The sequence below is a fragment of the Podarcis erhardii genome, assembly GCF_964252035.2.
Source record: "Podarcis erhardii genome assembly, chromosome: 15".
Classification (NCBI taxonomy): Eukaryota; Metazoa; Chordata; class Lepidosauria; order Squamata; family Lacertidae; genus Podarcis; species Podarcis erhardii.
In genome coordinates this window covers 39,605,336-39,618,907 of record NC_138505.1, presented here as the reverse complement: position 1 = coordinate 39,618,907, position 13,572 = coordinate 39,605,336, and the positions used below count along the sequence as shown (strand labels likewise).

At 47.0% G+C, this 13,572-nt stretch overlaps 1 protein-coding gene across 10 annotated transcripts in view; it reads right to left on the bottom strand.

Moving 5' to 3' along the window:
- The window catches only part of CAMKK2 (calcium/calmodulin dependent protein kinase kinase 2), a 52,771-nt gene that overhangs the window by 23,787 nt on the left and 15,412 nt on the right, over nt 1–13,572 (bottom strand). For all 10 annotated transcript variants that reach the window (XM_081842257.1, XM_081842259.1, XM_081842258.1 and 7 more), the window contains exons 2-7: nt 10,442–11,024; nt 4,991–5,038; nt 4,503–4,556; nt 4,028–4,079; nt 1,523–1,656; nt 875–911 (exon numbers count right to left, since the gene is read on the bottom strand). In XM_081842257.1, the coding sequence (XP_081698383.1) occupies nt 875–911; nt 1,523–1,656; nt 4,028–4,079; nt 4,503–4,556; nt 4,991–5,038; nt 10,442–10,975 (859 nt within the window). In that variant the 5' untranslated portion in view covers nt 10,976–11,024. The remainder of the gene's footprint in view (nt 1–874; nt 912–1,522; nt 1,657–4,027; nt 4,080–4,502; nt 4,557–4,990; nt 5,039–10,441; nt 11,025–13,572) is intronic.

Below are 13,572 nucleotides of genomic sequence, written 5' to 3'. Positions count from 1 at the left end.
TGTGCAGTGGCGTAGCGTGGGTTGTCAAGGCAAGTAATTTGCGCCCCCTAACCCTGAGTGAGCCAGGTAGGGGCAGAGAGCTGCGAGTGCGAGCGCGCACTCCCCCCATGTTGCGCCCGGTGCGGCCGGCCCCCGCTGCACCCCCACGCTATGCTACTGCTGTTGTGAACACCTAAGATGCACACCGCAAGAATCACATATCACTTCTGGCCAAATGACACCTCGGTCCTTGCACAATCTTCAATCATTCCAAACATCTTGAAGATGGAAGGCGATCGATTTGAGATAAAGCAGCCATGGCTTATCTTTCCTCAACTTGGCCTGCAGTGCTGGTTATTTTATTGGACTTGGCTATACATCATATTCTGTTTATCCAACCCTGTATTGTAACACCTGCCTGGCGTTCCCAGTGCTGCTGAGCCATTTCCATCTGAGCGGCCATAAAAGTAGGAAGGTTATTAGACCCTTAGAAAACACCTGCCTTTCTGCACCAAGGGGAAAGAAAATACAGCAGATGTATCTCATCTGGGATGAGAAATCTGGAGGCGATGTCAGATACAGCTTTAATTTTGATCCTGGCCATGGAGAAAGGGGCTTTCCTTCCTCTCCATCTAGCACAGAAACAAAGTGGAAATGGGTAGCTCCAACCTGCTTCCTCTGCCAGCTCTCTCATTGGGATTCCTGGTCGCCAATGGCAACCAGGTGAGTGGTTCAATACAAGGCTGCTCTAGACTTCACCAGCTATCTCAGGTACGTTTTAAGTGCTTTTGTGCCATTGAGGCTGCTTGCCTCTGCACTGTCCTGCACAGACTGGAAGTGAAGGAGCCTCTTTCGGAGGTGCATAGCAAAACGGATGGGAAGAGGAGTTGGTTACCCATGTACAGGTGGTCTTCACTGGGGTCATCTAGCACCTGTCAGAGAGGGGGGGGGGGAGAGAAAACAAGTGAGGTACAGAGTATGCATCTAGATTCCCATAACTAGCTTACTTTATAAACAGCAATGCAGTATACCCTGATAGATGAAGGTTATTGATGTCCCATAATTCTTTTTTTTAAAAAAAATATTTTTATTAAACAATCCAAGTTACCAATCCATATGGTTAGTTACATTATTTCCCCCCTTTTTATCCCCTCTCCCCATCCCTCCCTCTCCCTCCCTCCCGAGACTTCCCTCAGCTCCCTTCTCTGATTTGTTTGCACTTATTATTCTCTGCATGTTAAAAATTGTACGTATCATTACCTTATCTGTCATATATTCTATTAATAAATTTGTGTATGTTTATTCAAAACCTGCCAAGGAGTCCAAGTTCCCAATCTTCTTTGAAGTCACAATTGTCCTTCTCACGTAATTTGTATGTCAATTTGGCCAGTTCTGCATAAGGGGGGGTGGAGGTATTCTTGCCCTGAATTCCTGCTTCAGTTTGATTAATCAAAATGGCTGGCCCCTTCTGCTGATGACTAACTCTGCCTCCTCCCTTACGCCAGGAACTGCACTGACATTTCTGATGCAATACCATTCTCACCTCCACTAACTTCACTACGTTTGGGTGGTCGAGTTTTTTCAAGATGGCGATTTCTTGGTAGACCTGCTCAATGGGTCCTTTGGGTTGGCAGAAGCCTTCCAGAGGGGGCTTGGCACCACGAGGAGGAGGACGGCCTGTGGAAGACAATAAGGAAACGTATGGAGGGTTGGAGGGTGAGGAGGGCTGGCACATGTGGGGTGCTGTTAAAAGGCTAGGGGCTGGATGTTTTTATATAGTTGATTTCTAGCCCACTGATTCCCAAGGCGGGTTACAAAAGACAAAAACCCAGGGCACAAAACAGGACCAACAAATCTGTGTAAGCCGGAAGAGCAGTTAAGGAAGTCAAAATAGAACAACAGTCAGCACAATCTCTAGATCTATCTTTATAACCCAGTTACTTCATCCTTCTGCAAGTATGCTAATTCTATCAACATCCAACAAAAAACATAATGAAATAGCTGTGGTTTCAGTTGGCTCCAAAAGGCAAAGAAAATTGGTGCCGAAGAGGGCATTGCAGAAGAATGGCACCACCATAGCAAAGGCCCCTCTCCCATGTCACAACATAATGTGTCCCTCCCATTTCTGAAATGCTGAGAAGAGCCTCCCTGAGGAGATATTAAGACGTGGGCAGGCTCTCTTTCAAATATTTCAGCCCCAAGTCATTCAGGGCAGGCATAGGGAACCTGAACAGCAACTCCCACCATCCCTAGCCATGTTTGTTGGGGCTGATGGGGGTTTCAGTCCAGCAACATCTGGAGGGCCAAAGGATTAGCCATGCTTGGTTTAGGGATTTTTAAGTCACCAGGAGCAAAATGGGGCCCAGAAGCACAGCAGGGAACCATCGCAGATACTCCCAAATCATGCTTCTGGTGGCCCCATCCTGCACTACTGCAGCTTCTGGACTGTCTTCAAGGGCAGCACCATGTACAGCACATTATAATCAGTGTTGTTGGGTTTTTGGGGGTACTCAGGGGTACTCAGTACAGGCACCTTCCCCTCCCCGCAAATGTTATAAGTGTGGCACTTACTGTAACAACATCGTGGTGAGGACTAGGGCTGGGCGATATCTGGTAAGGTTTTCAACATTGTGATATATCATTGGGACGCGGGTGGCACTGTGGGTAAAACCTCAGCGCCTAGGACTTGCCGATCGTATGGTCGGCGGATCGAATCCCCGCGGCGGGATGAGCTCCCGTCGTTCAGTCCCAGCTCCTGCCCACCTAGCAGTTCGAAAGCACCCCTAAGTGAAAGTAGAAGTACCTTCTAGCGGGAAGGTAAACGGCGTTTCTGTGTGCTGCTCTGGTGCCGGTTCGCCAGAGCAGCTTCGTCACACTGGCCACGTGACCCTGAAGTGTCTGTGGACAGCGCTGGCTCCCGGCCTATAGAGTGAGATGAGTGCACAACCCTAGAGTCTGTCAAGACTGGCCCGTACGGGCAGGGGTACCTTTACCTTTACTAAACATTGTGATATACATATATATCACAACATCTGAAATCAGGGGTTGTGTAGAGGCACTGGCTGCCTTCACGCTTTTTCCCATACTGTGATTTTTGCACAACACACATCATGATTCACAATATATTGCCAGGTCAAGAATTATGAAACGAATATCACGATATGGACTTGAAACCAGTTTTGAGCTATATATTGTCAGGTGCAAAACTATGAAACCAATATCGTGATATGCACTTCAAACTGGTTTTCGACAATATATCGATATATCACCCAGCCCTAGAGAGTATCAGCATCATAAAAAAACAAAACATTGACTATAATCATCTCATTCAGAGATTATCAGGGCAGATGAGGCTCATCAAGCTGGGAAGGTAACCCATCTAGGAGAAGGAATACTCTGATCCTAAACCTCTGCTGCCTTGCAGGATATCTTTGGGAGAAGAAAAGGCTCAGGGGTAAACGCTCCACAAATCCAGAGTGTGAGTGTCTAAAGCGGTTGGATGGTGCCTTGTCTGTCTCCTTCTGGCAACTCCTGCAGCCAAGCTGGTGCCAAATATATTTCTCTGCTTTCCTTTGGACCACATCTGCAAGGCCAAGAGGGGGGTCTTGTCATCTGAGCAGTCCAGGACCTCCATGCACACTGCCCAGGCTGACACCCCTGGGAGGTCACTTCAGTGCTGCTAACTCAGTGTTTTGACTTCACCCCCAAAGGCGCACTCCACTGTTGCTCAAGACAGACGCTAACAAAAGGGAGGCTATGGGGAGCTGCTGTGTACATTGGCCCATCTAGCTTCGAACTGTCTGCACTGACTGACAGCAGCTCTCCAGGTTTTCAACTGTCTCAGCTCTGCCTGGAGATGGAACCTGGGATGATCTGCATGGAAAGGGGGTGATCTACAACTGTACTTCTAGCATAAATACTTGGGAGATGGATCCACCCTTCTTTCTCCCCACTTCACTCATTCACTGTGCTGCCCTTCCCTATCCCAAAGCCTTAGGAAAGGCCAACGCAAGTATTTGGACAGCACATTCTTTTAGTCCTCACTTACGTGGGAATCCCGCTTGCCTCATCAGCTTCTTCTTGGAAAGCACTTTCATTGCCTGCAAGAGAAGTCAACACAGGCACACACAATAAGATGACACAGGAAAGGGTCGGCGTGTCACCATTAAAAAGCATTTTGTATTTTTAAACATGGTTTTAGTAAGTTGGCAACCTGAATAAGCAGAAGCGCTAGGGCCAACTTGTCTACTGTACCTGGAAACTTAATAGATTAATATTTCTTAGAGACATTTATGTTTATGAAATATTCACATACAATGCTTTTAAAACATGTACCAAACCTTTTTATTCTATTCTACCCTCTTAAAGATTAAGTAAAGTTGCATTTTTAATCCAGCGAGATTGAAAACTTTGAGCTTTGAAGAGCAGCAACAAGCAACAAGAGAGCAACAGGAGCTGAAGAGTTCCTTAAGGACTCCCACTGCCGTCAACTGCCACCCCCCGGCTCAGAGACTGTTACTCACATAGTAGGTGTTGTCATTTTCATTGTATGCCAGCTTCACAACCCCATAGGAGCCCTACGGAAATGCAAAACAACCGAATCAAAACACACACAAATTCCCTTCCTGCATTGCAAGGGGTTGGACCAGATGACCCTTGGAACCCTCCCACCTCTGCAGTTCTATGATTCTGCAGACAAGGCAATCACACCAAGCAAAACACAAGGACTAAAGCTATTGCACCAAGGGTATTTTGCATTATGTCATGCCACCCACTTCCCAGGAGTGATTTTGTGACTGTCACCCACAGCACTCTCTCAAAATCTGAAATGTGCTCCCTGGTCCCAGAAGGTTGGTGGCCTCTGAACCAGAAGGCCGAATCTGGGTGTTGCTTTATTAGCTTCCCTTTCAGAACCTTCATTCTCACACAAATGTGTTGGGCTGGTACAAATTCCAGGTTCAGCCCAAATACTCACACAACAAATCTGTGGAGATAGAAACAACATAATCACCTTTCCAATTTCATCTTTCAACGTATATTGATTTAGCTGCACACAGTCCTAAAAGAAAAGAGGAAACAAAATGAGCCAAGCACATGCTGAAAATACAAAAGGATGACATTTACTTCTGATCCATTTCTCTCTTGGGAATGGGAGAAGCCGACGGTTATTAGAAATGGGACCTGCAGCAAAATGTTACAGTGTGAAGTAAAGCTGTTCAGGATTCCCTCACTCTCTTCCCACTGCTCTGTTTTCCATTCTGTGCTAAGAACAGTCAGCTGGCATCCTGAGTCAAACTCCTGAGTCAATTTTAAAGTGTCTATCAAGCACTAAACAGTTTGGGACCGGTATATGTTGAGGGACCACAATCAATATCACCACAATCTACAAAATGGGTCCTTCTGACTGTGCCACAACTGACAGAGGCTCATCTGGCAGAGGTCTGGTGGAGGGAAGGCCTTCTCTGTTGTGGTGCCTACCATGTGGAAATTTCTTGCTGTTGAAATCAGGCAGGCACCAGGTATGGGAGCATCCATCATCTATTGAAGATGGAACTGTGCACCCAACCATTCCTTAACTGTTCTCACTCTTAGGATATACCTGAAGGGCCGTCTCCAACCCCGTTGTTCATCCCGAACACTGAGGTCCTGCTCCAAGGGCCTTCTGGCAGTTCCCTCACTGCGAGAAGTGAAGTTGCAGGGAACCAGGCAGAGGGCCCTCTGGGCAGACGCCTGGTGGAACACCCTCTCATCAGATGTCAAGGAGATAAGTAACTATACAGCCTTTAGAAGACAACTGAAGGCAGCCCTGTATAGGAAAGTTTAAAAATGTTTAATGTTCTGTTATGTTTTTATATATGTTGGAAGCTGCCAATTTATAACAATATACACACACACACACACACACACACACACACACACACACACATATATACACACACATATATACACAGTGGAACCTTGGTTGTCGGAAGTGATTTGTTCCAGAAGACTGTTCGACTTCCAAAACATTTGACAACCGAGGTGCAATTGCCAGTTGGCAAAATTGCCATTGGAAATGGAGAAATGCGCCTCGGAAGCCATTAGACTTCTGAGGCACATTCAAAAACAGAAGCATTCACTTCCGGGTTGTTGGTGTTCGAAAGCCAAAACGTTCGACTTCCAAAGCTTTCGACAACTGAGGTTCTACAGTATATTATATATATAATAATTCCCCACCACCACCCTGGGAATTGTAGTTTCCCTACCTTACCAGTGCTACATTTCCCAGAACCCTAAACAAATTATATTTCCCAGGACTTTGGAATTTTTTACTGCTACTTGCTCCTTTTTTTTTAACTGAGTACAGTTGACTACTGTTGTGTTTTTATGATGTGAATGACTTTGGCATGTTTCAGGACCCCAGGATTCAGTAGGAAATTGCTGCAGAGGAGGAAAATATTTGCTAAGCCTCTAGTACAGCTGATTGCTTATTAATCTGCTTCGATTACCTCCCTCAAGCAACCTCTTCTCATTCTGCATAAACACATGCCTATGTGCTCATCTAGCCATTTGACGGAAAGGCAGAGCCTCTCAGCATCCTCCTGGATGCTACCCGGACCAGCCAGTCCCTTGTCAACTGACCTCCCCAGCCTTTGGCTGGTGGAGAGCCTTGCCAAGGCTTGGTGTAAGGTGGGGTAGCCCAACATGCTGCCCCCCAGGGGTTCAGGACTCCAGCTCCCATCAGCCTCAGCTGGCATGGCCAATTCCCAGATCTCTCTGTGGCAAATCCCACAAAATGTTATCGCATTAAATCCACAGAACCAGAGAAGAGGTAAAAATACACTCAGTGGCTTAAGCTGTACTATTTGGGTAATAAAACATTACTGTAGTTTATTGCCACTTGAAAATCTCCTTCGGTTCCTAGCAATAATATTTGAGTTTTATTACCAGAGAGGGGGTGAAGAGGTGGCAATCTCTCTGGCCGCAAAGGAAGTCCCAAGGCTGACGAAAGACAGATAATGAGGAAACGGAGCCACACAATAGCGGAGGAGGAACACTGAGGCAGTCAGAATTAAACAAGTTGTAAAGAGTCTTCCCTGCCAGTGTTATAAGCATCGACCCTCGAAACGAAAAGCCACCAGCTTTTATTATGTTTTAAGTTTATGGCCTGCCATTCACTCAAGGCAGATCTTGGACACCAGGCAAAGAGGATGTATGCATACAAGGACTTCATCACCACCAGCCATCCTTCTGTTTTTCATGGACACAATTCACCTCTGTTCAAAATGTGGAATAAACAAAGATGATGTGGGATAACCAGCCTTATAGAACCACCATGCTTAAGTCTAATTAATGCATGAAGGGGTTAAGACCAGAGAGTAAGCTGTCCTGCCAGGCTTAGCTTACCTTGGGAGGAACTAGGTAATCAAGCTCCTTAGGAGAAAGACGATGGCAAAGCTAGACAGCATCTTCAAAAGCAGAGGCATCACCTTGCCAACAAAGGTCCGTATAGTTAAAGCCATGGTTTTCCCAGTAGTGATGTATAGAAGTGAGAGCCGGACCATAAAGAAGGCTGATCGCCGAAGAATTGATGCTTTTGAATTCTGGTGCTCGAGGAGACTCTTGAGAGTCCCATGAACTGCAAGAAGATCAAACGCATCCATTCTGAAGGAAATCAGCCCTGAGTGCTCACTGGAAGGACAGATCGTGAAGCTGAGGCTCCAATACTTTGGCCACCTCATGAGAAGAGAAGACTCCCTGGAAAAGACCCTGATGTTGGGAAAGATGGAGGGCACAAAGAGAAGGGGACGACAGAGGACGAGATGGTTGGACAGTGTTCTTGAAGCCACAAACATGAGTCTGACCAAACTGTGGGAGGCAGTGGAAGACAGGAGTGTCTGGCATGCTCTGGTCCAGGGGGTCACGAAGAGTCGGACACGACTAAACGACTAAACAACAACAGGTAATCAAGCTTATTGTCTCCCTGCCAGTCTACCTGAGCTCAGTGTGTGAAGAGGCTAAGCTCTCACAAGCCACTATACCAATAATTGAAGAACTTTCACCACTCTGTAACTAAGCCAATTTTTTTTTTTTGCCTGTGCTACTTTTTCTGAACTCTGTATGGAAAAGCACATCAATATGACTTCAGGAGAATTTGTAAGTAAACCATCTTTAACTTAGCAAACCTGGTATTTTTCCATGATAAGGGAAGAGGGAAGTTTTGGAATTCACAAGGGCATATTTTAAAGGTCAAACAGCCTTTATTTCCATCCTTTACTTTGTTGCATATTTTGCAATTTTTAATCTCTGCTGAGGTTCTCACACCAAAGAGTGCTTACCCCAAACAAGGATCTTGGCATCCAGGAATTCTTCCTTTACTTATTATTTTTTCCTTGAACTAAGATGAAAGACTTGGGTCAGGCTCTCCCAAATGGCCCTGCTCCAGATGTTTTGGACTATAACTCCCATCAGCCCCAGCCAGCTGATGGAAGTTGTGGTGCAAAACACCTGGAGGGCAACAGTTTGGGAAAGGCTGATGCAGACCCAGCCCTCCTGACCCCTCCCCCTCCTTTCTCCCTTGCCTGCTCAACTAAACTTTCCATGCGCTGCATAAAACATGCAGAGATTCCACGCTGGAAGCTGAGTTGTATTAGCATAAGTGCATCTTCTTTCTCTAATACATAACTGAGAAAGACTGGGCTGGAGGCATCGGTGCTGGCCACCCACCTCTGCTTTTAATCAGCTGCTGTTCTCGCCATATATAGCTTTGCAAAGAGCATCTGATTTTCTTCCTCGTTTATCTTCTCCCCACCCACAGCCATTGCCAGCCTCGCACATCCCTTCTGCAACAATAACAGCAGCGAACACAAAACCCAGGGATAATTCATTTGCACGGTGGTTCAGGCAGGTGGGGCCGGTTCTCTGGATCACAGCAGGAAAGGGCAGAATTTGGGGGCTCAAGTCCACCAGGGCCCCCCACTCAGAAGCTGGAAAAAACCTTCAACTAATCTGCAGCAACACATAAAGGTTTTGTCCTCCCTGTCACTTTAGACCAGTTTTATTAGACCACAACTGCTATAATCCCTGGATCACTGGCTATGCTGGCTGGCTGGGGATAATGGGAGTTGTAGTCCTAAACATCTGGGATAGCACCAGGTTGGCAAAGGTTGTGCTAATATGATCCCACCCAGCGACGGAGGAAGCCTCTCCAGCACCTGGGGTGGTGTGCCCAGGGGCTGGGCAAACCACCCATAGGGGCGGGGGGTGCAGCACCCATAGGAACAGGGCGTGGCGTGCCCTTAAGGATGGGATGGGGGGGAGGCAGCGGGCGGACAGAGTGGAACCTGCGGGCGCCCGAGATGCATGGTTCGGGCGCACTGCAGGTCCAGCAGTGAGTGCTACCCGCCATTTTGTCACTCCCCTTGCTGGGGGCACCCGGGGCAGACCGCACCTACCGCACCCCCCCCCCTTGCTACACCCGTGAACCCACCCCATCCATTCAACTCTCATAAGAGTCACTAAAGAAAAGCATCCTAATATATTTGCTCTTTACGGTATCCGGAATGACAGTGGTGAGGCACTGGAGATCTTCCACTCCCCCTTCATGAGCAGCTTGGCTTCAAATGACCCTCACAGCACCCCGCCCACCATCACAGAGTGCTTTGGGGGGCTGCTGCTGAAAAAGAACACTCTTACTGCGTGCAGTATCAATTCAGACTTAATTAAACAAGGGAGGAAGTGTCACCCTCCGACACACCTATGTCAGTGTGGAGGGGCTATCTTGGTACAGACTGAAAGCATAAGAGGAAATATGTTTCTCCCTTTTCCCATTTGTTTATGATGGACTTATATTGATCTGTTTTGTGCTACAAGTCTGTGAGAACTCTGCAAGCTGCACTAACGTAACAATGCAAAGGAAGTTCATGGTTAAGTCTTGAAATCACATGTTCTACATTTCCGAAATCATACCATGAAACATACACTGAAGCTTTCCGGCCATTCCCAATAACACCTCATGCATACCCTTCAACATTTTTCTGATGAAAATAGGCATGTCCTATTCCATAATAATAATAATTTTATTATTTGTACCACGCCCATCTGACAGGGTTGCCCCAGCCACTCTGGGCAGCTTCCAACATAATAAAACATTTAAAAACTTCCCTATACAGGGCCACCTTTGGTTGTCTTCTAAAGGTTATATAGCTACTTTTCTCCTTGACTTGGGGGTTGTATAACTCCACACCCTCCAACATTTATCCAATGAAAATAGCGACATCCTAAGGTAAAGCGGGACATTCCAGGATCAAATCAGAAACCAGGATGGCTTCTGTAAATCCGGGACAGTCCCTGCAAAATAGGGGCCCTTGGAGGGTCTGCTCACACACACCCTGCAGCTACCACAAAATTCCCTGGAATACTTTGGTGTCATTTACAGAATCACACACCCAGTGTTGAAACTGTCAGAGATCACTTCTCTTACTTGCAATCCTGTGATAGAAACTCGGTGGGATTCTATCGTCGGCCTCCGGGGCAGACGAGGCGAGGAATGCGGAGACGTGACTGGGGAATAAGGAAGAGAAGGATAAATGTAGCGTCCATTAACGCCCTCGCCATTACCAGGAGACTGGACAGACTGCGACCTTTCCTGGAGAGAGAGTTTGCGACTTGAAAGGTTCAGTTTGTTTCGAGGTTCCCTTGTCTCTCGCAAGGGGCCCCCCAGAGCACCCCCAGGAAAAGCCTCCTCTTCGAACCCTCTGGGGTCTTGCGCCACCGGCTGCTCCTCGCAGGGCTCCATGGGCTCCTCATCCTCTTGCTCGTCCCGCCCTCCCTGCGAAGGCCTGGAAGCAGGGTCATACTCCGTCACCACCACGAAGGAATCCATCTCGCCCAACTGGGTAGACTTCAGGGCTTGCAAGCAATGCGGAAAGCCAGCAGCCTCCTGCTGCTCGCCAAGCTCATTGTGGGAAACGAGCCTCTCGGCGGTGGCAGGCCTGCTGGAGATGCATGTTGGCATGGTGCGCTGGCCAGCTTCATCCCAGTGGGGCGGCTACATCCATTGTGTGCTGGGTCAAAACAGAAGCAAAACCATTAGCAGGACGGAAGAGGACTCAGCTCCCATGTGACCAGGTGGATTTGCTGGGCAACGCCAGTCTTTGCAAAGAGCAAATGGGGGAGTTTTGGTCCCACAGCAGGTGTGGCAAACCCTCAGGGCCAAGGGCCAAATGTCTGGACTAACCCCAAGCAACACCTCCCCGCACCGTCGTCACACCCCTAACATGTTTTTGCCTGGCTGGAAAGTGTCTTTGAACTCCTACCTGACTGCCTGGAGCATAGTTTCTCTGTGTAGAAATGAGCCTACTGTACAAATGTAACATTTATGTTTGTTGCTGCACCTACTATGGATTCTGGCCCTGCTCACCCACAAGTTCCCAGAAGGTGTCTGTGGCCGCCATTCCTGTCCCATGGGGTCAACCGAGAAAACCACAGCTTGGGATCTTTCCCGAGATGAGGAGGCTGTGTTCTCCGGACGTTTGTGGGTTACAACACTGATCATGCTGTCCGAGGCGGAGGGGAACTGGAAGTCCCCAAAACAAACCTAGGGAGTCTATTCCCTGACCACTTGGGAAATTCAAAAAATGAAGCCAGATTGCGCAAGTTGCACAATGTATTTCTACACCACATGCATAATGCTGAAAAATAACTTTGGAAGAACAATCTTATACAGCCTTCGGCCTATATGATGTATGAATGTAAACATTAATGTTCACAAACAATGCATACCTTCACATCAATAAAGGACAAGGAACACAGATAATTGCACAAAAGAATTATATTCTGTCAGGACCAGCCGGGATGTTTTGCTGTCTGGCACAAAAGAGAAAATGGAGCAGCTGCTCCGCCTACACAGGTGAACGATGCGCTCCTTGGAGTCTGGATCTGTTGCCACCTGAGGCAACTGCCTCTCTGAGTCTCATGGGGCAGCTGGCCCTCTCTTCTGCACTGTGCCAACCAGGCATTTCAAGCTATAAAGTCTCTTTCAGTGGCATAGAAGGAAAGAGGGGCCTCCTTGCGTGAGCCTCAAAATGCAAAATCGTACTTGTTCTTTCATGTGCATTCCTTTGCACACACGAAAAAGGTGATCACTGCTTTTCTAAAGCACAGCAAGCCCGACAGCCATTTGTCCTCAAACTATGCTTGCCTTTATAATACCACCCTGCTCCTCCTGTCTCCAGAGTTACTCCACCCACCTCTGCCTCTCCTGTATCTGCATCATGACAATCCCTGCCAGCCTCGTCCCTTTCCTGAAAGTCCAGAACAACTGCCGAGAGGGATGTGTGGAGCTGTCAGTCTCAGTTCCCTCTTAAATTCAGTTCTTGACACTCCTGCAGAAATTTGTGTTCCTTTTTCTTTTCTGTTTAAATTCTCATGAAAATTCATCCACATTCTAGAGTGAATTTCTCCTAATAAGCACATATTTGTGCGCAATTTCTCCTAACAATGCATTTTTTGTATGTTGTTTTCCCTAATATATGCATTTGTATGCAACTTTCCCCTGGTACGGTATATGCCGTTTGTAAACACTGGTTGGTTAAAGGACTGCATCACAAATTTCATACAAGTGTCATTTTCACAGAATGGCTGTGCTTCAGCTCTCGTACTGTTTCACAAGAAAGTGTGAATCTGATAGATTTGGGTTTTAATGCAAACCAAGTCAAATCACCACCCCCATTCCTACTTACTTAATTATTATTTTCAAAAGAATTCTGCCATTTGTGGATTATCCAGAACACCAACTCTTCTGGATATCCAAAACACCAACTCTTCAGGAGGCAGGATCACAGCTGAAAGTGATGGAACGTGGATGGAGCCCTGGAGAAAGCAACTGGTTACAAGGGGGAGCCGGGTTGAATCCAGCAGGTCAGGGGCAAAGCCACCACCATTTCTGGTGGGTTGTGGGCAAAGCCAAGGTAGAAGCGGGATTCTAGACAGCTCAAAACTACTCACTTGACAGAACAGCTTAACAACTCAAAATTGACAAATTCAGGGTAACTGGCAGTCTTAATTGCCAGTTTACAAGTGCAATCTATAGATTCTGTGCTAGGGATCTGAACAATATTTCGGAAGCAAGAAAATTAAATTCTCCAAGGAGCATAATGCAAGCATTTGCTTATTCAGCATGATTTACTTCATTCCTGCTAATCCTAGGGAGATTCGGCATACAACTTTAGAGCGACTTTCAACCAATGTCATATACTTCTATCCTGTATAACAAGCTGGAACAGAGGACAGCAGCTAAGATTTGTAAGGGATCTGGAAACCAAGCCTTATGAGGAACGGTTGAGGGAGCTGGGTATGTTTAGCATGGAAAAGAGAAGACTGAGAGGAGATAGGATAGCCATCTTCTCATAACTCAAGGTCTGTCATGTGAAGATAGAGCAAGCTTGTTTTCTCCTGCTCTGGAGGGTAGGACTCGAACCCATGGCTTCAAGTTACAAGAAAGGAGATTGCAGCTAAACTTCAGGAAGAACTCTTGCTGTCAGAAAGAGTGGTTTGACAGTGGAAGGGACTCGGTCAGAAGGTGGAGGTCTCTCCTTTCTTTACAGGTTTTTA